The sequence below is a fragment of the Lynx rufus genome, unplaced genomic scaffold, assembly GCF_022079265.1.
Source record: "Lynx rufus isolate CCGP_SWC_20201006 ecotype Redwood Valley unplaced genomic scaffold, mLynRuf1.p SCAF_1, whole genome shotgun sequence".
NCBI classification, from domain to species: Eukaryota; Metazoa; Chordata; class Mammalia; order Carnivora; family Felidae; genus Lynx; species Lynx rufus.
Genome location: NW_025814823.1, coordinates 6,768,908 through 6,796,209, shown reverse-complemented (window position 1 = coordinate 6,796,209; position 27,302 = coordinate 6,768,908). Strand labels below are relative to the sequence as shown.

The 27,302-nt window shown below is 42.3% G+C and overlaps 1 protein-coding gene across 1 annotated transcript in view; it reads left to right on the top strand.

Moving 5' to 3' along the window:
- Positions 1–27,302, top strand: part of USP12 (ubiquitin specific peptidase 12) — a 107,180-nt gene that overhangs the window by 50,862 nt on the left and 29,016 nt on the right. The window contains exons 2-3 of the mRNA XM_047078065.1: positions 6,356–6,436; positions 19,998–20,211. Of these exons, the coding sequence (XP_046934021.1) occupies positions 6,356–6,436; positions 19,998–20,211 (295 nt within the window). The remainder of the gene's footprint in view (positions 1–6,355; positions 6,437–19,997; positions 20,212–27,302) is intronic.

Here is a 27,302-nt window from a genome sequence, read left to right as displayed (position 1 = left end):
CTTGGAATGGCAAACGCTGGATTCTAAGATAGGATTTGAAACATGAGAATGGGGAAATGTCATTGTATTTTATTATACTTGTTTTAAACAAATTTGTCTGGGAACTAGTAGTTCACTGCAACTATCTAGTAAAAAAAAAAAAAAAGCTAGCATACTTGATAAGTATGTTTCTAGGTACTAGATGTCCGTCCTTTTACTGTGCTACCGTTTTTTATTTCTTCCTCATGGATTGCGTCCTCTTGCGTCTTTCTCGTAATGGCAGAATGGAGGGCAGTCAGAGAGGCGTGTGCTCCATGTAAAAATGACCGTGTGAAAAAGACTTCATCAGAAGCAGCCTTCCCCTGGCTGTCTTATTTTCTTTTTTTCCTGTTTGCAGATGGTGTGTTCAAAATGATAGATCAAAGCTGTGTATATTGCTTCAACTTTTCTTTCACTTGGATGTTTTTTTTTTTTTTTTTTTTGGCATGAAAAAGAAGCATTGCTCACCTTTCTAGGAATCCACAGTAGGCAGGTTTACAGAGGTGCTTACTCCATGGCCTGCACGTTCTCCGATCGGATGGCTTTCTGAGGATGTGAAAATACATCCTGAGTTTTTTTCAGACCTTAATGTTTGACCTTCCATAGACTATCCAACATTGTATCCTTTACATCTTAATGAGATTGGACGATCCAGCAGGTTCCCACACGTTGCTAGAGGGTGGGGATGAGAGGTGCTGTAGGGATCAAGGTCTTACACGTGAGACGACCGGGGTCCAGACAGAAAAGCGTTTTGCCTCAGGTTGTTACGGCTAGCTGCTGGCATGGCCGGGACCAGACCCAGGACTCTAGCTTTGCCAGGTCCGGGTCAGTGTCATTAATAGTATGCCGTGGTCTCTACAGCAGCTCGACAAGGGACCCATTCTTCCATGAGATAGTTTTCCATAAAACATTCCCTGTTTTTAATAAAAAGTGTGGATTACTGGCATTATATTGACAGGAATCTTGACTAAAAAAATATTATCCAATATTAACTTTGTTTCTCTGGCACAGCCGTTGAGTTTTTCTTTTTTTCTGATTTAATTATTAAGTCTTTCTGTGTTTCTTTTTGTTTGTTTTTAAGAGCAGTTTTAGTTCACAGCAAAATTGATTTTGGATTTCCCATATGATATATGGATTTCTCATATAGACCTGCCCCAGTGTGAGCATAGCCTCCCTCATTACCATCATCCCCCCCCCACCAGAGTAGTACATTTGTCATAATTAATGAACTATGTTGAAACATCATAATCAGGTAAAGTCCATAGTTTATGTTACTGTTTACTTTTGGGGTACATTCTGTGGGTCTGAACAAATGTATGATGACATATTCATCATGGTAGTATTACATGGAATATCGTCACTGCCCTAAAAATCTGTGCTCTGCCTCTTCATCCCTTTCTCCCCAACTTCTGATATTTTTACTGTCCCTCTAGTTACCATTTTCAATTAAAAAAAAATTTGTAATGTTTACTTGTATTTGAGAGAGAAAAAGAGAGAGAGCACACACAAGCAGGGGAGGGGCAGAGAGACTGAGACAGAATCTGCAGCAGGCTCCAGGCTCTGAGCTGTCAGCACAGAGCCCGACGTGGGGCTTGAACCCTGGAGCAGTGAGATCATGACCTGAGCTGAAAGTCAGACACTCAACCGACTGGGCCACCCAGGCTCCCCACCATTAAGTTTTTACTTTCAATTATTATAATTTTTATATTTAAAAGTTTTATTTGGTTCTTTAAAAAAAAATCTGCTTTGGCTTTAGAATCTCATCTTTGTTCTTAAAATCAAGCCCGTGTTACTTTTTGGCACATGTTATGCATTTGTTCTGTATCATGTCGGAAATAGTTCTGATATTAAATGTCTTGAGAGTCTCATTCTGCCGTCTGTGCTTCTGCTGGCTTTTATTCATAGAATACTCTATTTTCCTGTGGCTTTGGGTATGTGTATGAGTTTTGATTGTGAACTCAGGTCTCTTGGAGTGTTATCTGTGGGAACTTTTTGTGGGGTGGATTGGCTTTATCTTCCAGGGTGAACTTGGTCGTTCTGCTGGTTGTAGGGTGAAGAGGGCACTGTCATCTCATGGTCTCTCTGAATTACATTTTCTGCTCAGGTGGTTTTGCTGTGAGATCATACAGCTGGCATGAATTTGGGTTACAATCTTTCATAAGTCAGCTTGGGGTTGTGAGTTTTCGGAAGACGCCCTCCACTCTCAGTGCCAAGGACATGCCGGGCGCATTTCCTTGCTGCCTCCTCCTGTGGTACAGGATTATTTCTTGCTTCCCCTGACATGACGATCCAGCCCTTTTGGGATCTCAGTGCCCATGCTCAGGTCTTCTGTTGGCCTTTCTATCTCCCGAAGTTTTCGGTTTCCCTGCACTCTGTTTCATTCAGCTGTCAGAAGAGCGTGTAAAGGTCACCAGTGTTGACAGTTAACCCTCAGCGTGAAATCTCTCTTTGGCATTGGCTTAGCCTGCAGGGTTCCCCCATCATTTTGTTTTTTGTTCTCTGCAGCTTCCTTATTTTCTCACCAGCTCAGTAAATTCTTATCTTTTAATATTAAAATTCATCCACCTTTTGGTTGTTTTCATCAGAGAGTCAGGGATATCTAATTCCGTCCTTATGATGAATTTTGTACTAATAGGTACTGAGTCTAAAATAACCTTTTGTGTAAGTTACAAAAACGGAGCTAGAAACTCCAAAAAGAATGTCTTCTTCCTGTGTGTGTGTGTGTCATGTACTCCTACAAAACAGATGAATCCTGATACCTATACGTATGAAAGCGTTAGAGCAAAAATTCTTACTTGAGCATGCCACCATTTCTTTCTTTTGTCCTGGTAAAGCATCACTGATTTAGTAAACCACTGTTAATTGTAGTAGGATCATATTTCTCAAGCGTAGGGATAGAGAATTGTTCAGAGCCGTTGCTATTGGATATTGACTTATTCTAGGTTCAGTTTAAACCTTGGGGTGCTTGTTGACCATTATTTGACACAAAAGGGTTTGCCAACTTCCAACAAAATCTTCAAGGGGTGACGACACAGAGAACTCTTCTACAGATACTAAAAATTACGCAGCAAACTTCTGGCTTGGTGGCTGTTTTTCCCCAGCTGTGTCTAACTCTAGTGTTGAAAACCAGTCATCAGAAACTGAATTGCTTCGTCTACTCTTTGCCTTTGTAGTTGGCATGGAGTTAGAGTAGAGTTGTACTCTGATAATTTCTGCAGAGAAAATCTTGAATTCGTGCCATAAGAGTATCTCCTGCACATTCACAGAATCTGCTATACAGCGTCCTTGTCATGGTAAGGTGTATGTTACTAGGGTGTGCTTTAATTTAGAACTGTCATAAAGTAAATCCCGTTCTCTCTTTGTACTTTCCATTTGGATCCGCTACCCTGACTCCATCTGTCACTGTAATCTCTCCCTGTTGAATTGTGTTGCTTGGCATTTATTGGTTGGCTTGGACTTCCTAGAGTTTTGTGTTGATCTAGTACATGTCCTCAGGAGGGTTGATAAAAGTGATCGGTAGTGTTAGAATGTTGAGTTAGAAGAGACTGTAGAAATTACCTTGTCTTTTAATTTTCTAAACATGTTTAGCTGTGAAAATCTTGATTTGGGTAGTGGATTACTTGGAAACGCAACAGATCAACGTAGAGGAGTTGGAGGTTTTGAAAATCAGTGGAGACCAACTCCTTTATCTTGCAAATGAAGCGTCTTAAACCCAGAAAGGTTAAATGACTATGGTTTATGGCTGTTTCCACCTTCCCACACTTAGCATCTTTCTCCCAGACCTCCGATTGGATTGTGGTTTTGCTTTGTTGTTAGACTTTTGGACAGTACAGTGACTATACCTCTGCACTGCTTTGTGGGGTTGGCCAAAGTTGTTTTTTTTTTTTTTTTTTTTTTTTTTAATTTTTTTTTTTTTTTTCCAACGTTTATTTATTTTTGGGACAGAGAGAGACAGAGCATGAACGGGGGAGGGGCAGAGAGAGAGGGAGACACAGAATCGGAAACAGGCTCCAGGCTCCGAGCCATCAGCCCAGAGCCTGACGCGGGGCTCGAACTCACGGACCGCGAGATCGTGACCTGGCTGAAGTCGGACGCTTAACCGACTGCGCCACCCAGGCGCCCCCAAAGTTGTTTTTTTTTAATGATAGCTATCTCATTTTTTCTTGTGCCTTTTGTTTCCTTCTCTTGCTATTTCTTAGCTATTGCTTGGAGCAGATATTTGTTTGTGATCATTACTGGCTAATGAGAGTAGCTTTTCTTCCCCCCTTGAATTTGAAGGGAAGGGGGAGAAGGCAGCCATCATTTATGGGACACCTGCTTCTGTGCCAGGCACTGTGGATGCTTTCACCAAGGTTTCAATTCAGTTACTTTGTAGCCGCCCTATAGAGTAGTTGGTGACATTTTCCTTTTACAGTTAGGAAACTGAGGCACAAAGAAGCTAGTAAGTTGATCCGTAGCCAAACCACCTTGAGGATGCGGACGGGGAGAGGGATTTCTAAGCAGTGCATGCATGATATGTCACGGGTAGGGGGATGAATGGGTCATCTGGACTGGTGAGAATACGTGCTCTGTGGCATGTGATTGCTATTACATTGGAGAGAGAATGTTCACGTGTTATCCTGTTCTTCCCACGAGCCAGAAACGCTTTCCGGAGTTAGGTGCACTGACATTTTACTGTCCACATAAATAGATGTGATGAGGTTGTACTTTGGATCATAGAGCCTTTCTTCTTTTTTTGTGGGGGAGGGGTTATACTTATTTAAACGAATATTGTTTTGAATTCGTATGGTAAGTGGTAAACATCCGGGTTACTGATAGTTTTCAACATACGCCAGGAAGCTTTGACATGGTACTTGAGCTGGCAGGGGTGGAGGGTGGGGCTTGCAGCATTCCCACTGAGACAGATTTGTTCAGTGGATCTCGAAGTTGCTGTGATCATTGAATTTGATGTCAAAACACAGGGCATAGCCAAATTGGAAGTAAAGGGTGTTTGTAAACTAGCGATTCCGTCAAGGTTTTGTGTAAAGCCTAAAACGAGTCCCAAATTAAAAAAAAAAATAACGAAGGCAGTGTCACGTTTATGTACCAGCGCTGGATGGCTGGAGGACATTAGAGGAAATGTGTTGTTTTGGTAGAATCTGACCACCAATCCACCCAGTCCCTCTAATCAGTGCTTACAATCAGGAAGTTGAGGATGTGTTGTCTAACAAAGGTTGGCCTTCCCAAGTCCAGGGATGGAGCTCAGTCAGGAAACGGCAAGGTCTTCTGAGCACCGAGGTGATGTTAATTTCATGTCCGTGCCCCGGAGGAGGTTTTACTGCAGCTTTGCAGAGTGGCCGCCGGCATTTTGTGAGTGATGTCGCATGGGTTTTGTCTGGGGGGATGTTTTCTTGGGAGTTTTAAGTACACATACCTAGAGGTATCATGCTTTCAGTGTTGCTGTCTTTTTTCCCTCTCCGGCTACGTTGGGAGTCCATTTAGGGGCGTGTGCCAGTACACAGGGCCCTAGTGGCACCCCATCTCCCCTCTTTTTCAGGGACGGAGTTGAGTCGGTCGTATTCCTGAGACCACGACAGGTGATTGTGGTCTGTGCCGGGCCCTTCTTCTGTTGGGTTTCGTTTTGGTTTTTCCCTTTTTTATCCTTCACCCCCAGTTGCAATGCCCCAGTGCTCTTCAGCACCCACTCAAGGACGTTTAACATCCATTCTTAAGCCCGATGGCCGGGTGCTAGTCTTTATGTATGTGTTAAGCTCAGTTTTTCTTTTTTTCATATTTAACATTATGTTTTTGAGAACTAGGCGTGCTTTTGTATGTAAACCTAGCTCCGATCATTCGACTCTGCTCCAGAGCTGGCCGTCACATTTCATAGACTAGCTGCTTGTTGGCTGTGCGGTCGTCCGTGCCGCCCCACGCGGCGTTCTTGTCACTGTGGGTCCCGGGTGGGGATCCGTCAGGTCAAACTTGGAGGAACTGTTAGGTCACCTACTACATGTGTGTTTGGTTTCGGCTCCCTGAGATGGCTGTCGAATTATACCCCGTTAGGGCACGGGTACAGCAGGGGCTTTAATCCTTTAGCTAGAACAAAAGTCACAAGTTATAAGTACAGCTTCTTGATCCGCGCTTTGCTTTCCTGAGAAAGTTCTTGCAAACTAGTCTTACTATTAAAATCCTTCACTCTTCACTATCATCCTTTATTTTCTTTCAGTAATGTTACGTGGTGAAAGGGAACACAGTTTTTTAAGGGATGTCTCTGTGATGCACGTTATAACCGAAATGTTATGAAAATACTACGAATACTAAGAGTGCTGTTTCGTTTGTTTTAATTTTTATTTTACAGGGCGCCAATGCCTCGGCATTAGAGAAAGAGATTGGTCCAGAACAGTTTCCAGTCAATGAGCACTATTTTGGATTAGTCAATGTAAGTATCCGTTGGTACTCCGCCTTCACAACTATGGTTGCAAATCGTTTTCAAAGTGTTGAATGTGTTTCATAATTTATTAAAGGAAAATTGTTCATTTGCATCAGTAGGCTTAAAGCCAAGAAACTTGATTTGGAATTTTAAAATGCTCTTTTTTTTTTTTTTAAACGTTTATTTATTTTTGAGAGAGCGAGCGAGTGAGCACGAGCAGGGGAGGGGCAGAGAGAGAGGGCGACACAGAATCGGAAGCCGGCTCCAGGCTCCGAGCTGTCAGCACAGAGCCCCACGCAGGGCTTCAACCCACGAACCGCGAGATCATGACCTGAGCTGAAGTCGGACGCTTAACCGACTGAGCCACCCTGGTGCCCCTAAAATACTCTTTTTAATGGAAGGGAAACAAGACTGCTCGAAGTCTTAAGGGTCTTAGATTGGAGTTAGCCAGATTTTTCCTATTTTGTATCAAATTTTTTCATAACCGAAATTTCATATGGCCTATGCTACGTGATCTCTTGTTTCTTTGAGAATTATTTAAATGTCCAAATAGAAGTGGTCCAGATGTACAGGTGTAATAAATAAAGTTTTGCAAGTGCCTCCATGTGTCTGTGGACTCTTTGTCAGCTGACTTCTGGCAATGTTGCACTAGCATAGATATAAAAATGCAAAATATAGGAGAAAGATACATCCCCAGTCCTTGTGAAGATAATTCTAGTTATTATACATCATTGAAATTTGGGAAGAACTTTCTTTGGAAGTTTTAACTCTTTTTCTGACTCATCAACAAATGCCACAGATCTGTGTTCTACAATTGTGGTAGTTTATGCTGTCCTGTTACGTAGATCCGTGGTGAATGTTTTAAACTTTATGTAAGAGATGATGATACAGGGGACAAAGTAAGTTCCATTGAACACACGTGTGTCACTCACTGAGTACTAGTATGCAATCCGTGACGTTCAAGGTAGATTTCTTGTGTAGGTAAAGTGATGTGGGCATTTCCTCTCCTGCTGGGAGTCCCCTTGAGAGTGTAAAGCTTGTACAAAAGGAGTCTCCACCCCACTGTGCCCACCTCCCCAGAGGAGCCTGCTCATTCATCTACTGGCTCTTGTTTCTGGAATCTACCCCCACATTCTAAATAAAGTGCCTGTATGCTATTAAAAACAGTCTATCGACTTCTTTTCCCTCACCCTAGACATTCCTTCATGGCTCTCCTTTTCTACAACTGGTCTTCTTCCTTGGATTTTTCCCTGCTTTGTGGCACATGTTCTATGGTAGCTTCTTTAGGGAGCGTGCATGGGAGGTGAACTTTGAGCTCTCGTATTTAAAAACGTTTTGGTTCTTGCTAAAGCTAGGTACACAGCCTTCCTTCAGAATTTGTAAGGGATTACTCTGTGGCTTTCTGGCGTCTGTTGATGTCAAGAGGGCTGATGCTGTTCTGATTTTTCACCTCTTCTGAGTGTGGCCCCCTCCCCCCAACCCCCCAACAGTGTTTTAGGAGGCTTTCAGAATGTGGATGATTATTCACAATGTTCTGAAATTTCATGATGTGTCTTCGTGTTCCTCCCCCTCCCCCCCCCTTTGTTGCATTGACTATGTACCAACTCATTCAGACATTTTTCGTTTTCCTCAAGTCTCGAACATTTCTGATACTAGCATTTGGATAATTTCCTTCCTATCAGTGTAATCTCTTTGTTCTGTCTTTTTTGATATACCCTTCGTTGCATATCGAAATGCAGACTGATTTCTCTGTTTTTTTCTGCGTTTTCTCCCATTTTTGATCATCTGCTTTGTATTCTCCATTTTGGATTATTACTCGCCCTTTTTTATCTTGTTCATTGCACTTTTTATTTCTTAGAGTGTTACTTTTGTTCTTTGGTTTTGTTTCTCTGTGGTTTTTCTCAGGATATTATTTACAGTTGTTGAGGTTTTCTTATCCTTACTGGATTGTTTCTGAGACACCCCCCCCCCCCCCGCCACCATTTTAAACTCTCTTTCCTAATGGAAGCTCTCCTTAAATTTCATTCCTGCATAAAGATGAAATTCTGAGAAGCTGATTGGGGCTCTGTGTATTAGGGTGGAGCTGGTCTACCAAGGGCTTCTCTCCAAGGTGACTGCCCCCCACCCCCATTTCAGTGGCTAGAGCCTTTTCTCTGGGGCTGTTGACCTGGTGCTGAGGGACTTCTTCAGTCTGTGTCTAGGGCTGGCTTCGTTCAGGGTCTTCTTGAATCCTGTCCTCTGTTTGGTGCCTCATGCGGTCCTCTGCTGTCCTTAAAGGGCTCTTGAACCAGACTTCTCCTGTTCAGCTTCTGTGGGGACTAAAACCTACAATTGAAAGAAAGGCGAAGTGCCTAGGGGTCTGAACGGTCCTTTTAAAAGACTTACAACCAGGGGCGCCGGGGTGGATAAGCAACTGACTCTTGGTTTTAGCTCAGGCCATGATCTCAGTTTGTGGGATCGAGCCCCCATGTCAGGCTCTGAGCAGGGAGCCTACTCCGGATTCTCTGTCTCCCTCTCCCTGCCCCTCCCCTGATCGCTCGTGCACGGCTCGCTCGCTGTCTCCCAAAGCAAACAAGAAATAAGCATTAAAATAATAATAATAATAATAATAAAAGGCTTATAACTGGACCTGTGTTTTCCCACCCTCACCCTCCTTTTTTTTCCCCCTTTATTTTTTCCTAATTTATTCTTTTACTGTCATTTCATTGGAGTTTTGTCAGGGGTGGGGGGAAGTTAATTGAATATATTTGAATGTATGTAATTTCCCTTGTTTAACAAGAAAGTCTGGCCTTTACTTCCGATATCTAGGGTGTTTGTGCTTGCGTACAGAGTTGTCTAGTGATCAAAAACCTCATTTAACTTCTGGGAATGGGCAAACCCCAGTTTCTTCTCTCTCATTATTACTTCCGTGTGGCTGCCACCCTTATTTGGTTCACACTCAAGCTAATATGTGTCTTGAATTGTAGTAAAGGTGTATTCATCGATAGTGTCTCAGAAGAACCCATTTTCTTTAGCGCAGGAGTATTTTATATGTTGAAGGCTGTCTCACTTTTAACCTTCTCCAGTATGAATATTTCAATCTCTCCATTTTGTATCTGACTGTAACCTTTTTTGCAGATAGCCTCACAACAAGGAAAACAGTATCCTAGATAAAATCTTACTATAGAATGAGTTCTACAGGCCTGTTTTCCCCTTGCTGTTAATGTTGTTTTTACTTGAACATATCTCTCAGAATACCAGGGTCAATTGTGTTAAAGGAAAAAAAAAAGATTTCTTAGAAGGTTTTATTTTTATTACTCCCCGTGGATCAAGATTAAATTAATCTAAATTAAGAGGGTAGTATTGGTGCTTTTCCTTGAAGCTGACTAACCGAGATTCAGTAAAACCCAAGAGAAGCAAGAGGGAGTAAAGTTAGTACGAGAATTTTAGGGGAATCTTTGTCCTTATCCCCTCCAGAGACTCTTCTGATGGGTGGAAATATAGTTTCTGATCTCTGTGCCTAGTTAGTACACCAAAGAATTGAGCTCCCCTGAGGTAGCCAGGGCTCCAACCTTGAAAGATTGATGAACACCTTGAATTATATTGAGAAGGTAATTGATGGTCAGAGTACATGCAGCAGAACCAGTATAGTGATTAACTTTTTCCATGGTTTAAACTGTCAGGCTCCCTTGCAACTGTGTTCTGTAGTCTTAACCTTTTTCTAGAAGTCCTGTTTTTAAAAAAATAATGTTTATTTTTGAGGGGGGGGGGCATGAGCGGATGAGCAGGGGGCAGAGAGAGAGAGACAGACAGACAAGAATCCAAAGCAGGCTCCACAGACTGGATGTGGTGTTGGATGCTTAACCAACTGAGCCACCCAGGCACCCCTGTATTTTTAAGCTCTTAAAATATCACTCTTGTTGGGGCACCTGGGTGGCGTAGTCGGTTAAGCGTCCGACTTCAGCCAGGTCATGATCTCGCGGTCTGTGAGTTCGAGCCCCGTGTCGGGCTCTGGGCTGATGGCTCAGAGCCTGGAGCCTGTTTCCGATTCTGTGTCTCCCTCTCTCTCTGCCCCTCGCCCGTTCATGCTCTGTCTCTCTCTGTCCCAAAAATAAATAAACGTTGAAAAAAAAAAATTATCTAAAAAAAATATCACTCTTGTTTCTTTCCCCCCTCCCCCCTCCTCCTTTTTTTCTTTTTTCTTTTTTTTTTAATTTATGGAGTTATCACAGTATTTATAGGAGTTCCTAAAAAATAAGGGTGGAGCTTTGGGAGTGTAGCTTAGTTAATTCAGAGATCAACATTTTAACCCCTCCGCCCCCCATCTCTGTCTGCCAGGTAGTTCCTATTGAAAACAACACTGGAATGTAGCTGCTTTAAGAAATTCTGTGGTTTAGGAAATTCTTTGGGGCGCCTGGGTGGCTCATTCGGTTAAGCGTCCGACTTCGGCTCAGGTCATGATCTCACAGCTTGTGGGTTGGAGTCCCGCGTCGGGCTCTGTGCTGACAGCTCGGAGCCTGGAGCCTGCTTCGGATTCTGTGTCTCCCTCTCCCCTGCTCGTGCTCACTCTCTCTCTCAAAAATAAACGTTTAGGGGCGCCTGGGTGGCGCAGTCGGTTAAGCGTCCGACTTCAGCCAGGTCATGATCTCGCGGTCCGTGAGTTCGAGCCCCGCGTCGGGCTCTGGGCTGATGGCTCAGAGCCTGGAGCCTGTTTCCGATTCTGTGTCTCCCTCTCTCTCTGCCCCTCCCCCGTTCATGCTCTGTCTCTCTCTGTCCCAAAAATAAATAAACGTTGAAAAAAAAAAAAAATAAATAAACGTTTAAAAAAAAAGAAGAAATTCTGTGGTTTATCTTTTCTAACAATTGGATTTTGTTAAAATGAGACACACATGTATTTTCTTTTTATTAATCTGTTCTTAGCTAAGTGTGAGTTTCCAAGGTTCATTTTTTAAAAAATGTTTCTTTTGAGAGAGAGAGAGAGACGCGCGCGGGGAGGGGAGGGGGGGGGGAGGGGAGGGGAGGGGCAGAGAAGGGGAGAGAAAGAATCCCAATTTCTGATAGTGCAGAGCCCGGTGTGGGGCTCAGTCTCACTAACCATGAGATCATGCATGACCTGATCCAAAACCATGAGTTGGATGCTTAACGGATCGAGCCACCCAGGTGCCCCTCCGTGGTTCATTGTAACAGCTTTTAAGAAAAGGCTTACGCTGAGAAGAGTTCCTGTTAGACCTGCCTGATTGGATCCTTTTTGTGATGGGCAAGCGGCATACTTACTCACTAGCACTTGCCTTTGGGAAATAGTACGTGTATTTGGACAGGTAGAAAATCGGGCTTTTTTTGGAAACGGAGTCTCCAGGCCCAGTGTGGAGCCCAGCACGGGGCCTGAGCTCTAAGATGGTCAAAACCTGGGCTGAGATCCAAAGTCAGACACTTAACCAACAAAGCCACCCAGGCTCCCCCGGACTTTTTTTTTTTTTTTTTTTAATGGAGAAGAAGAATAACCACAGTTGGATTAACAGAAAATTCAGTGTGGTGGTTGATCCCAACATTGTTAATGACAACGTATTTTCCATTATTTGTGGTTGCAGATCTTTTTATCTTGGAAGACTGTTTTCACAAATGATGACTTTTATGGCAGTTTACTCTTCCTAATTCTGATGTCTGCCACTGTAATTTGCATAATACATAGCGTGGGGATTTCCCGTTGGTTTAACTCTTGTGAATGCGTTCGTATTTCTGATGTTATTGGAAGTCTGAGAGGAGAAATACTAGTGTGGTGTGAGGGTTGAGAGATGGTCTTGTGTAGACAAGGGAGCCTTTTGGAAGCTTTCTCTTGTTGTAAAATATCCTGCTTAAATGTCAGCTGTGTATAGGGCCAGCTAAATTCTTTGAAAACAAATGGTTTTAATCTCATGAACCGGATTGCCTTTTTCCCTGTATCTTGTCGCTAATGAGTACTTATTTTAGTAAATGGAGTGATTTCAGTTAGTATCTCTTTCCTACTTGTGCAGCCTACATTTTTAAGAGTCTTTTTTCATTATTTTATTATATGGTTCTATATTAATTTCTAATAACTGCCAAGAGACAGGTGGCCTCATTAAATCGATTTGTGAGGCTGCAGTGGAATGTGCTTTTCCCTAAAATCTTTGTTATAAAATAACAACTGTGTTCCTAGACCATCTTACAAGAGGCTTTTAAGCCTGAATTGCCCGTAGTCATTGGCCGGAATTCTGGATTCAGGGGCCTTTGTGAAGGCCGCGAGTAAAAATGAAACTTTCTTTCCATTTGTAAGTCATAAAATTGATTAGGCAAATGTCTCTTGGTTCTATTTGCTTTTGCACTGATTTATTCTCCTTTAGTTTCTCTCCACCTGCTGGCCATAGGCTGCTTGAGGGTTGCATTGTCAGAGATCCCAGAGAATGTTCGTATTAGACCTGACAAAAGAACTCTGGCCCAAGTATTCTGCCGAGATTGGGTCAAGTGGATGGCCCTGTTGGCAGGGTCTGTAAAAAGGTTTGTGATTGACAACCCTATGGCATTTATGTAGAGACGTCTGTTCCTATAAGGAAGGGTGGGACACTAGAGTGAGGTAGTGTAGGGTAAGGAATGGATGTCCACTAGCATATGGAAGGACATTTTTAGATTAGGTTTACTTGACTGTAGTGAGAGTGGTGGATAGGGAAATGTGGGGTATAGTGTTAAAAAACAGGGCCACCTAGGGCACCTGGCTCCGTTGGTTAAGCGTCCAACTCTTGGTTTCAGCTCAGGTCGTGATCTCGCTGTCGGTGGGTTTCAGCCCCCCCCCCCCCCCCCCCCCCGTCAGGCTCCGTGCTAACAGAGCGGAGCCTGCTTGGGATTCTCTCTCTCTCTCTCTCTCTCTCTCTCTCTCTCTGCCCCTCCCCGCTCACGCTGTCTCAAATAAGTAAATAAATTAAAGCCAACAAATGAACAGAACAGGGCCACCTGAACTGTGCTGGGGAAGAGGACCTTCCTTTAGAAGGGGACGTGCACAGGATAGGCATCATCATCACCAGCCTCCAGCATGGGACAACGGAGCCTTTAACAAACATCTTGAAACGTTAAAAAAAAAATTGCTTTTTAACGTTTATTCTTTTTTGAGAGACAGAGACAGAATGTGAGCAGGGGAGGGGCAGAGAGAGAGAGAGAGAGAGAGGGAGGGAGGGAGGGAGACACAGGATCTGAAGCAGGCTCCAGGCTCTATCCGTGTGTGCAGTGGTCCTGTGACACTCAAGTTCGACATGAGCGAGTCGATGGTATCATTGTCTCTTATTCGTTTGTGCGGTTGCAATCTATTATAATTTGAACAGAGATTAAGAGATTACATGATTTAATTTCATTCGGTTAACCTAGGTTTTCAAAATGGCCACATGACTTAAAAAGATTGTTCAGAAATAACAGTGCGGTGATGGAGTGCTGGGGAAGTGCTCCATGCAGGTTGCTAATTTAATTCTTTACAAGGTTTTACGAGGTGTGGGCTGTATTGTAAACCACACTCACAGATGAGGAAACGGATGAACGGCGTGGCTCAGTGATTTCCCGCGGTCAGGTAGCGGAACCCAGCTTGAGCCCAAGGCAGTTCAGTTTCAGGGCTTGTGACTTCCTCACCACGCCATGCTGCTGGCAAGGCAGGTGATCGCTCAGGTGAGTTCCAACAGACGTGGTAGGATTGAAAAGTTAGTATCGGGGGTGCCTGGGTGGCTCAGTCGGTTAGGCGGCTGACTTCGGCTCAGGTCAGGATCTCGAGGTCCGTGAGTTCAAGCCCCGCGTCGGGCTCTGTGCTGACCGCTCAGAGCCTGGAGCCTGTTTCAGATTCTGTGTCTCCCTCTCTCTGACCCTCCCCTGTTCATACTCTGTCTCTTCCTGTCTCAAAAATAAATAAAACGGGGGCGCCTGGGTGGCGCAGTCGGTTAAGCGTCCGACTTCAGCCAGGTCACGATCTCGCGGTCCGTGAGTTCGAGCCCCGCGTCAGGCTCTGTGCTGACAGCTCAGAGCCTGGAGCCTGTTTCGGATTCTGTGTCTCCTTCTCTCTGACCCTCCCCCGTTCATGCTCTGTCTCAAAAATAAATAAACGTTAAAAAAAAAAAAAGTTAATATACTATTTTAGAAAGTAAGGCCATAAAAGAACTTCCCATTTGCACCTCTCTGTGTGTGTCTGAGTCTTTGATAGCTCATAGGATATACTGAGCATAAACCCAGTCTGTCAATCACTGTATAAGCCACAGCTTACCAGAAGGCGTACTCAATTTTATTGCTCTCACTGAAGCATTGATAATCTTTAGTGAAAACAAAATTAATGTAAGTCAGACAAAAATTTAAAATATCTACTTGGCCTTAGTCACATTTGTTATACAGTCGACCTTTGAACAACATGGGTTTGAGCTGCCCCGGTCCCTCTATACATGGATTTTTTTTTTTTTTTTTTTAACACAGTACTGTAAATGTCTGTTCTCTACCTTATGATCTTAATAGCATTTTCTTTTCTCTAGCTTTGTTGTAAAAGAATACAGTACATAGTACCTACGACATATAAAATATGTGTCAATTGATTGTTACTGGTAAGGCTTCCAGTCAACAGTAGTCTAAGTTTTTGCAGAGTCAAAAGTTGCCCTCAGATATTTTTGTAAAAAAAAATTTTTTAATGTTTATTTTTGAGAGAGGGAGTATGCGTGGGGGAGGCGCAGAGAGAGAGGGAGACACAGAATCCGAAGCAGGCTCCAGGCTCTGAGCCATCAGCACAGAGCCCGATGTGGGGCTTGAACTCACTAACCGCGAGATCATGACCTGAGCCAAGGTCGGACACTTAGCTGACTGAGCCACCCAGGTGCCCTGTAAATTTTTAATGTTTTTTTTTTGTTTTGTTTTGTTTTGTTTTTTTGTTTTTGTGAGAGAGAGCACGAGCAGGGGAGGAGCAGAGAGAAGGAGACACAGAATCCGAAGCAGGCTCCAGGCTCCGAGCTGTCAGCACAGAGCCTGATGCGGGGCTCAAACCACGAACCGTGAGATCATGACCTGAGCTGAAGTTGGACACTTAACCCACTGAGCCACCCAGGCACACCAACTCAGATTTTTTTTTAATGTTTATTTTTTTATTTTGAGAGTGCATATAAGCAGGGGAGGGGCAGAGAGAAAGGGGGGGGGGGGCGGGGAGAGAGAGAGAGAGAGAGAGAGAGACAGAGAGAGAGAATGAATATGAATGAATGAATGAATTCCAAGCAGGTCCTGTGCTGTCAGCGCAGAGCTCGACGTGGGGCTTGATCTCATGAACCGTGAGATTATGACCTGAGCTGAAGTCAAGAGTCAGACACTTAACCTACTGAGCCACCCAGGTGCCCCTACACACAGATTTTGACCGTGTGAGGGATCAGCGCCCCTAACTTCCTCATTGTTCAGGGGCAAACTGTATATAATGTATGTTTTTATGTATATAAATTTTATATTTTATAAAAGTAATTTTAATGTGTAGAATGTAACACATACATAATTTTTATTTGTGTTCATTGTGAGTACACATCCCTAATAATCTTAATGAGGGAAAGCAAGCATAGGTCATTGTGTTCAGTGAGCAATTGAAAAATCAGTGATCAGACCTTGAGGAGGTGGCAGCTTTTAAAATTTGTTTCCCTGATTTTAAGCCGGATTATACCTCTGATCTTCAAAATAAGCTGAGAAGATAGGGTAGGTGTCAACCCTATAGCAATGTCTTATTTAGAAATTGAGCATTCGGGGGCACCTGGGTGGCTCAGTTGGTTAAGCATCCAACTTTGGCTCAGCTCATGATCTCACGGTTCATGGTTCGAGCCCCGCGTCAGGCTCTGTGCTGACAGCTCAGAGCTGGAGCCTGCTTCGGATTGCGTGTTTCCTTCTCTCTCTTCTCTCTCTGTCTCTCTGTCTCTCTGCCCTTCCCCCCACTCAAGCTCTGTCTCTTTCTCTCTCTCAAAAATAAATAAACATTAAAAAATGTTTTTTAAAATTTTTAAAAAGAAATTGAACATTCAGAAACAGGAGTGTGGAGGAAATCATCCCAGACCATCTTTTGCATGAAAGCTATGCACTTGAAAGATACATTTTTAGGTCTTAGGAACTTGAATGAAAGCTGCTATCAAGGAAATTGAAAGAAAAGTTTCAGAGTTATGAATAAGATTGAAAGTGATTGTTTATTCTAGAGAAATAGTAGTAGTTTCACACTTTCATTTTTCCTTACTGGAATTGATGAACATAAGTGCAAGACCATAAGAGAAGACATCAAATAACGGACTATAAAGTTACTTATTGCCTTACATTCAGGAGATGAGCAAGGAAGGGGCTGCCTTCCAGCATTCTCTACAGAATACAGACTCCCTCGGGTTCTTTACTAAGCTTGGAAGCCATTTGCTTCTTTTTTATGTCAGTCAAGTTTTACTATCGTACGTTTTTCTAATACACTGTGAGATGCTGTCTTTTGTTTTTAATCTACCTACTCTGTGGAAGTCATTGGAGTCTCTGTTGCTTATTCTTGAATAAAAATGACCAAATTATGGAGATGGAATCTTCTCTTCCGTTGACAGAGGTATAGTTTGTTGGTCATTAGCGTCATTAGACCATGGTATGAATCCTAGTATTGCTTTAGACTGACGAATACTGAGTAATTGGTACATTAATCTTAATATTGTAGGTTCTGCTGCAGGTGTACTTAGCCCCTGGATAGGCTTTATGAAAGTTTCCATGGTTACATTTATCAATAGTATCAGTGCATCGCCCAGTTATCTACCTCTTTTAGTATTTCTTTGGAAAGCCTCTTAAGCATCTGTTTTTATGAAACTACTTCTTGGCTCTGACCAACACTATGAATGTAAAACCCTCACTGGGCCACACGTTCTGTTCCTTTTTTGTGGTATTGTTTAACTTGTTTCTCTGTTTGAATATCTGTAAATTGATAGTTAGGTCTAGATGCTAGATATAAATTTAGTGTTGTTTTTTTTTTTAATTTTTAAAAAATGTTTATTTATTTTTTTTTTTTGAGAGAGAAGCAGCATGAGTGGGGGAGGGGCAGAGAGAGAGGGAGACCCAGAATCCGAAGCAGGCTCCAGGGCTCCGAGCTGTCGGCACAGAGCCCGACGCGGGGCTCAAACTCACAAGCTGTGAGATCATGACCTGAGCCGAAGTCAGACGCCCAACCGACTGAGCCACCCAGGTGCCCCTAGTGGTTTTGTTTAAAAAACAAAAGAACACTTCATAAGAGCTGCTATGTATTTCTCCAGGAGACATAGAAATTTTGTGGTTCTTTTTTAATGATGCTGGAATGCACTGAGGGTTCAGATCATTTTAAAGTTCTCCATCAGTCTTTAATGCTTTTAGTATCCCCTGATAATCACTGCCCAGTCCATTATTTACAATCATTTCTTTGGAATTTATTAGCTGGGATTGTTCTGTAAGCTAGAATTTCTTTCAGCAGCTATTTAGAGCCTTCTGGAATGTTGTTCTTACAAGAAAGACAAGAGAAAACTTTGATGTTTTCCTTTGATGTATTAGTTTGCGACTTCCCATGGAGAGGTCTCTTTTTTTTTAATGTCATTTTTCATAAATTTTTATGTTGTCAATTGCAGTATTTCTTTTTGATGAAAGTTGGCTCTTGAATCCACACAAAAAGATATTCCAGGCTAATCTGTATTTGTGTATTTCCTGTCCCAGACCTTGTATAGATAGCCATATCCGCGAGGCATCCTAGTTTCTTTTTGCGGGTAAAAGGTTTTTAAAGACTATAATCTGCGTGCCAGGGAAGCTTGCTGCTGCTGCTAGGCCTTGAGGTGGACAGAAGTTGAACACACGCACACACACAGAAAGACATGAGTTTATAATTGATAACTTCACATTCCAGTTTAAGTTTACAAGGCTTTTACTCTTTATTACTGTAGCTTTTTTCCTTCGCATTAATAATTTTGGTTCCTAAGGATATTAATGTAAGTCTTTGCTTGCTTTGTCCTTCAGAAATCTGTAGGGGTTTCAGAATAACAATGTCAATAAACTAATTCTAACAATGCGACTACTGGATGCCATTTAAGATTCCTTTTTTTCTTTTTATTCTTAGACTTTTTCCGTAGGCATGTATGATAAAAATTCTGTGTTTTAAAATTGCTTGAAGTAATTTTTTGTGTAGTTCTCCCCCAACTTAATAAACATTTAGTTTTCACTGATCTCTATTTCCTTTCAGTTTTAGGAATTTCTTTTTTTTTTTTTCCTCTGGGTACTTCTTAATTTATTTTTTAAAAAAATGGGTGCAAAGCAGACGTTTTTAAAAATGTGCTTTGAATTCTCTCCACTCTTCCTTCTTTCCTTATAAATAACCAGTTTTATTAGCTTTTAATTTATCCTTCCTGGTTTTAAGCATAAGCAAAGGACAGGAGTTTGACCTTGCTCATTATTAAAAGTCTTCTCTGCCTAGCCTTTTAGGTTAGTATGCGTGTGACTTCACTGCATGATGGTGCTGTGAGAATTGCCCTCTTTCCTTTTTTATACTCTCAAGGTACCCCCCCCCCCCCAGGTCCTCCCTGGCTTTTGGGTGTTTTGTCAGCTGACTTTGGGAGCGAGTGTCTATTAATGGGAAGGGAAAAGGGAGACAACAAATGTTTGTCAAACTATGTATCAGTTTCTCTTAAGGTAGGAGTGTTTTCCCCATTATTAAAGAGTAGGAAGTTGAAGTTCAGTGAGCTGTAGTTACACATTCCAGATCACATGGCCGGTAAGAAGTTGAGGATTTAACTCTGCACCTGACGCTCATTTGTAATATATCCAGAATGATGTGACCCGGCATCTCAGCATTTCAGTGGTGGTTGTGCTGGCACTCTGATGATTTTTTTTTTTTAAGTGTATTTATTTTGAGAGAGAGGGAGCGTGACCTGGGAAGGGGCAGAGAGAAAGGGAGAAAGAGAGAATCCTAAGCAGGCTCCGTGCTGTCAGTGCAGAGCCCGACGCGGAGCTCAGTCCCACCAACCCGTGAGATCATGACCCAGGCTGAGATCGAGAGTCAGATGTTAACTGACTGAGCCACCCACGTGCTCTTCTGATGGTTTTTAATGTAATATTTCACAGGATCTCATTTGACTTTGCTTTTTGCTTTTATTTCTTGAATGGCACTTAAGAATTGGATAGAAAACTTTACTTTTGTGTTTTTTTCAAGAATTTTTGAGAGCTGTGTTTTAAAATGTATCCTATATAAATGGTTGGTTAGTATCCGACCAACATATAATAATAGTGGGAATTGAAAAAGAAAAAATTACACAGAATTCTAAACCTTAACTACTTTGTTTAAACTATATAATTTTTTGAATTTGTTTTCATAAAGGCCAAATTTATCGCATCTGTTTTCCTTCCATTTTAACCTGCAACCAGTGCCTGGAGCATTCCATTTAATGTCAAAAAAAAGGGCAAATTTGTAATCAGAATAATTATTTCTACTCTCAGATACCTTTTAATTTATGAGGGTCGTAAATTCCCTGTCTTGTCTCTGTTTTCTTAATTGTACACATGGAAATTCTTTCTCTTGAAAATATGTTGCCCCAAATTTAACAAGATTTTTTTTTTTTTTCTATTCTAGTTTGGGAATACCTGCTACTGTAATTCAGTTCTTCAAGCACTTTATTTTTGTCGTCCGTTTCGGGAAAAAGTTCTAGCTTACAAGAGCCAACCTAGGAAGAAGGAGAACCTTCTTACCTGCCTAGCAGACCTCTTCCATAGCATAGCCACTCAGAAGAAGAAGGTTGGGGTGATTCCTCCTAAGAAGTTCATAACAAGATTACGGAAGGAAAATGGTAATTCTTCTACTTCTGAATATATTCTTACGTAACAGGAAGGGTAAATACGGCACACTGTAAGCCAGTAAGCACTGACCAAGCATCTGTTTTATGCCTGACAATATGTTAGCCATTGAAGAGACCAAAGCTGATGTTCCTGTCTTTAAGGACATGCCAGTTTAGTGAGGAGGCAGCCACACAGTAATTAAAATGAGGTGTGATTCATTTTGGAAGTATGTTAGACAAAGACCAAATTTCTTTATGCCAGGAGATAGAAATGATTTTTTTTTTTTTTTTTTTTGCCTGCCTGACTTTTCTATCAAGAGTGAAGTATTATGGTTCCCCCCCCCCCCACGTTATTGTTTTGGTAATGCTTTCCATACGTTAACCCTTAACCCATTCTATCCTTACAATGACCTGATGCAGAGAGCCTGTTTTAGCCATGAAAAGGACAAAAGCGAACCTTTCCAGGAGTCCTACCCCAGGGAAAGGAAAGAGCCAGAATAATAAAACTTTTTGGCTTAGGGTAGGTGGTTTTAACTCCACTCACCCCTTTAATGAAAATAGTTACTGATTAAGCCCCGCTTTCCTTTTCTCTCTTAAAATGTTTTTCACTTAATTTTCACAGCAAGCCCCTATGTTAGACATTATTCTCTCTCTTGGCCTGAGATGGTTGACGCTCAGAGAAGTAAAAGTGGCTTGTCAGGGTCCCATATGTCTTCCTGACGTCTAAATCCCTTATTCTGCCTAGCAGCGTCTGTTAAAGAATTCAAATGGGACTTAAATAACATGTGGAATTCTGTTTTGTTTGATAAAGGCATTTAAATCATTGTAGAAATAAAATCGAGTGGTATTTTAGTTTGATTTCTTATCAAAAGATAAGAGATAAGATTTGAGAAGTCTTTAAGATTGGTTATTAAACATACTACTGAATAATCCTGTGCTTAACTGAGCTGACACCATTCATTATCCCATGAATTGAGATAGGCCTCGTGGGTCAAATCTAGTTTCCCAAAACACAAGACGACGCTGAAATAATGTGACAATAGGCTATTTATTGTTCTTGAGTCTGATTCAGGTGTTAAAAGATTTTATTTCCTCCAAATACAGATACAGAGCAGTGGAACCATCGCTCACAAAAATAAATCTTTTTAAGTGTTTCCCCTATGAAAGCCAAACATCTTTACTTTCTCAAATTACAGAATCGTAGAGTGTCTTCTGTTTTTAAGGACACCACAAACAACTCCATTAGAGAATGGCTGAGTGATTCAAGTCCTCTCTGTCTTTTTTGTCTGTATTGGTATGAAACTTCAGAAATTTTGTCCTGGTAGAAAATTCAAGTGCATGGTAATTGAACATGCCATCCTTTCAGTGATTTTGTTAGCATTTTAGAAACGTACAACATCAGAAAGCTGAAACTCACACAGAATACACGTTATTTTTCTTTTTCGCTGAATAGTATATTTTTCTTGACATTATCGTTCAGTGTATTGTCTGTGCTCTTAGTTGGGGCTGCCGTAACAAAAATACCGTGGATCGGGTGGCTTAAACAATAGATACCTATTTCTCACCGTTCTGGAGGCTGCGAAGTTCAAGGGTAACATGCTGGCAGCTTCCCCGTGTGATGTCGGCCCTTTTCCTGGTTTGTAGGCGGCTGCCTTTTTGCTGTGTCCCCCACACGGTGGAGAGAGAGAAGCAAGCTCGCTCTTCTCTCTTCTTACGAGGGTGCTGGTCCCAGCCCTCAAGACCTGAAAGTCCTTCCAAAGGCCCCATTTCCAAATAGCATCGCTTTGGGGGTTAGGATCTCAACATACGAATTTTGGTGGGGGCACACGCATGCAGTCCTTAACGTGATTGTTAAGTGTGCAGTGACTTGTTAAGTTCAGATTCACTCCTAAACACGGAGCTCGAGTTACTGTGTTTGGAAAGGTGTGTGTGCATTTATGTATTTGTTTGTCAGAGCTGGGCTGTTTTTAGAGTGCTTATTATTTTTTAATAATTCAGTGTTTTCTGGAAGTTTTTATATGTTTAGGCAGAGTAAATTGGTGCACCGTAGACTTATTTTGTTGAATGAAACTGATTGCAGAATGAGTATTCCAAACTTATCTTTTCGTAGTTTTGTTTCATTTTTCTATACCTCAGGAACAATATGGAATGGAAAAGCATGTTTATTATTCGATGTTGCTGGCTTTTGTATGTTTTGAAATACAGTTTTGCCTTTCGGTTCTTTTCCTGATAATTGTGTAAAGGAGAAGAGGAACATACAAATTAAAGAGGATTCAGGCGCACCTGGGTGGTTCAGTCGGTTAAGCGTCCGACTTCGGTTCAGGGCGTGATCTCACGGTTCGTGGGTTCGAGCCTGCATTGGGCTCTGTGCTGACAGCTTGGAGCCTGGAACCAGCTTCAGATTCTGTCTCCCTCTCTCTCTGGCCTTTCCCAATTCCCACTCTGTCTCTCTCCCAAAAATAAACATTAAAAAATAAATTAAAAAAAAATACAGAGGATTTAATTGTATACACCCTCCTGAGATTGTCTGCTAGTTGTTTTTAATCTCTGGAACATTGGATGCTGCCCGTTTGAGAATTACCACTAACTTTCACTGTTGGACTCTTATTCCTTTTTTTTTATTTTTTTTATTTTAGCACATGTGGGTGAGAGAGGCGGAAGGTGGGGGGAGGGAGGGAGGGAGGGAGAGAGAGAATGAATATCTTAAGCAGGCTCCACACACAGCGCGGGGAGCCTGACGTGGGGCTTGATCCCACAGCATTCAAGACCTGAACTGAAATCAAGAGTTGGATGCTCACCCGACTGAGCCACCCAGGCACTCCTGGACTGTTGTTCTTAAATCCCTTTTCTTCCATGTTATGCTGTAAACTTAAGGTTTTGTATTTTCAGTAGATCCCAGCTCAATATTGTGCTAATCGCTGTTGCTTTATATTAGTAATCATTCTGATATCCCCTGGAAAGAATCTGTTTTAACTTCAGTAATGGATTTTTGTTTTCAAAATTTTAATTCGTGTTGCCTAATCATAGCATATGAGAACTGTGGCATAGTGCTTTTATAGTGTGATAGATACAGTGGTGACACTTAGTGCTTTTACGGTATGATACAGGGCTAACAGTCGCCCCATAACCGTGTTACTTTTGATGATGGGAGACTAGCTGAATGTTTGTATTGGTTAACTATTATGTATTTAGCTCCTGCAGAGCACCAGAAACGAGGAGCTGACATTCTCACGGGGAAGGCACTGAATCATGTAATATAATGTATTGGCGCTGTGAAAACAAAACAAAACAAAACAAAACAAAAACAGGGAAAGGGGATAGAGAATGAGGGAGTTGATAAGTTTTGTTAGATCAGAGAGTTAAAGTGAGAAGCCATTGGAAGATCTGGGGCAAAATTGTTCCAACCGGATAGAATAGAAATTGCAGTTGCCCTGAGGGCTTGACGGAAAGCGAGGAAATTAATGTGGCTGGAGTGGAGTAAGATAAAGATAGAAAAGGGAGGGGCCTGGGGCTTGGGTTTTATTTTGAAAGTCGTAGCAAGCTGTTCGGGGGTGCTGAGCAGGGGGTGATAGGTTTTGATCTGCATTAGAAGGAGATCCCTGTGGCTGCTGGGGGTGGGGGCACAGCGGTGGGTCAGTGGGCAGGGGCAGCTTTGAGTGGGAGCTGGGAGACCATCCCAGAGGCTACTGCAGTCATCTGGGGTAAGAAATGAAGCCCTCTCTTTCACATCGCTAACTCCCTGTAGGCACTCTATTATTTTCGAAGAATTAAAACAGACTGGTGATCAAATTCTGTGCTAGCCAGCATTGACTCACCTGAAGAGTTGGGGATCAGTTAGGTTGGGCTTGAAAGTCAGATCTGCTGGTGCCTGTAGCTGTGCACTCAGACCCGCTGGACCTCGGCAGTTTACATAGTCACACTGTTGTTTTGGGCCAGATTTATTCCTCTCCTGTCATCTTAGCTGTTTCAGCCCCCATTTTTTTTCATTCGTTCGCTCGTTCGTTCATTCATTCGTTCGTTGGTTCATAAAATGTCAAGCACATCTAATACGTGGCAGGCACTGTTCTAAGTGCTGGGGATACAGCAGTGAATGGGTGGAAGTGGTCTTTATTCTTGAGAGACCTGTAAGAACATAGCAGTGGTTCAGGCGATGTGGAGAGATACTAATGCAAATATACATGCATATTTGTATGTATATTTTTTAAAGCTTATTTATTTTGAGAGAGTGAGAGACAGAGTATGCAAGGGAGGGAGGGGCAGAGAGAGAGAGAATCCCAAGCAAGTTGTGCACTCTGAGCGCGGAGCCCGATGCGGGTCTCGAACTCACAAACTGCAATATTGTGACCTGAGCCAAAGCCAGGAGTCGGACGCTTAACCGACTGAGCCACCCAGGCGCCCCTGTATATATTTAAGTGTTGGTCTTCCTTAAGTGAGGAAATAATTAGAAATCACACCTATTAAGTAGGTTTGAGTAAATAATTTCCCACATTCATTTTATCCTTTTTCTTCAGAAGGAGCACAAAAGATTTTCTGTGTAATAAAAGCTACTAGCTATTTCTGAATTAGGAAGAACATGTAACATTTTTAAGCGTTGATTTAGTTTTTTTTTTTTTTTTTTGCATTAATGTTGCAGCTGTATTGGGACTTTAGTCGTTTGTACTTTCCATATACATTTATTTAATAATGAAATTGTCTGTCTCTCCCACTAGACTGTCGGTTCCATGACGGAGGGAACCCATTTGTTTTTGCTCTCCATTGTATTCCCAGCACATAATCCAGTTCCTGGCACATAGTAGGTTCTTACTGAATATTTGTTGACTGAATGAGTGAATTTGTTTTTAATTTGCCAGAACAAGCTGGAAGTCCACCCTTCCCATTATGCTACTTAGCAGAGAAGAAAGCAAACCATAAGGAAACCAAGATTTTAGGAATTTAATACAATACAATTTCCAGGGATTATCCTGTGGCCATTTAGTTGATTTTTTCTTTTGGGGGGGGGGGTCCTGGTTAATGTTTTTAAAGTTGTATTGGGTGCTCTTAGGCATGGCAGGATTCTGGCATATACAGCATACTGTATTTATGGAAAATGGACTATAAATTATTTTAAACATTTCAGCAAAATGCTGAAAGAGTATTTTCTGGTTTACTTTACATCTCAGTTCCAGAGCATTCGAGTCAGTGGAAGTATGTCTGTGAGTGTGAAGTCATTGTTCTGTGTTAAAAAAAAAAAAAAAAAAAAAAAAAACACACCCAAAAAAAGATGTTTTAAGTGTTTAAAAAGCAAAAATATTTGCACGTTTTGCTTTACAAAAATAATTATTATTCTGAAAAACATTCATAGATGCTAAAATAATTTTTAACAGGAAAAAATAAGACTTCATTATTATTTTTCTTAGCCAGAAAATTTTTCATTTAGATCTTTGTAGGTATTCTTTAATTTTGTAGTGTAAGAATTATTTTTTAATTTGAGAGAGAGCGCGCACACGTGCGTGCGAGTGGGGCAGGGGGGCAGAGGGGAAGGGAGAGGGGGAGAGAGAGAGAGAGAATATCTGAAGCAGGCTCCATGGCCTTAGCGTGAAGCTCAGTGCGGGGCTCGATCCCACAATCCTGAGATCATGACCTGAGCTGAAATCAAGAGGGGGTCACTCAACTGACTGAGCCACCCAGGTGCCCCTGTAGTTTATTTTAAATATTTATGGCAAAAAATGTACTCTTTAAAACTTCGGTTGTAAAAAATAGTTGATTTAGCGGGAAAGAGACTAGATGACAGCATAGAGCCTAGTGTATGGAGACCCACCATAGTAATTGTTCCTACCTCACTCTGCTAGGTCCTTACAATGTCTATAAAATATTTTTACTTACTTCCTCTTAGTAACTCTATTATAATTTACTTCTATTTCTTATCTTAGTGGACTTGGGCAGCTCTAGATTTGTGGCCTGGGGATGGATGAGTAAGTGAGGGATGAAAAGGGAACTTTAAGGGGTCAAGTGCACTTGAGGAAGCTGCCTGGACACTGAAAGTGTCAGGGTTAGTGCGGGAGTCGGGATGGACGAAGACACCATGAATCAGGCCATCCATCAGTGAGGGAGGGGGAGGTGGCCAACCACCGCAGAAGGATGGGGCTTAAGGCCAGATCTTAATAGCTTTTTTGACTGAGGGCGAGGGTTTTTAATATGCAGATGACATGTGACGATTTAGAAGTGGCAGCAGGGAGCTCAAAAATGCCAAAGGTTGAAGATGTGGGGAGTTTAGAACAGAAACTGGCTCCTGGAGGGAACAGCAGAAAGGGTCGAGAAAGTAGAAAATCCCAAGGTCGAGGAAAGACATAAGGGACAGTAAATGAACGACAGTAACAGAGGATGGGAGCCGAGGGTTGGGGGACAGAGTAGTATTTTCAGGGATGAAGGATTATCGCATTGAGAGGCAAGGTGAAAGGTAATTGACTTGAGTTTTCCCAACTTTGGCCTAGACCAGTCCAAAGGCAGAACCGTCCACGGTTTCTGAGCGCGACTTGGCTTGGTCTGAGAGATGGAGTAGATGGCCAGGGGGGTCTGCGGTGGAGGGGGCTGTGTCACGGTGATGGGTGTGGTGCCGAACTTCTGCTGGGAGCGGGGGAGGGGGATGGTGTCACAGTGCTTGGCTTCCTCGCGGGCAGAGACGTTGGACACTCGGAACACCAAACTACACATCAGTAGATGTTAAGTCCACATAGGCCAATGCACTATATCTTAGGGCTCAGGGCTGTTACTGTCCTGAAAAAGAACATGAGGGGTTTGTTTAAGGCTAATCAGGTCCCTCAGGGCAAGCTTACAGCAGAGAAATGAAGCGTGAACAGATGGATACTTCCTGTGTGGCTCTTAGTATGTTCTTTTTTTTTTTTCTTTAATTTTGTTTTTGCATTTATTTGTTTTCGAGAGACAGAGCACAAGCGGGGGAGGGGCCGAGAGAGAGAGAGAGAGAGAGAGAGAGAGAGAGAGAGAGAGAGAGGGAGACACAGAACCCGAAGCAGGCTCCAGGCTCCGAGCTGTCGGCCCAGAGCCCGAGGTGGGGGCCCGAACCCACAAACTGCGAGATCGTGACCTGAGCTGAAGTTGGACGCTCA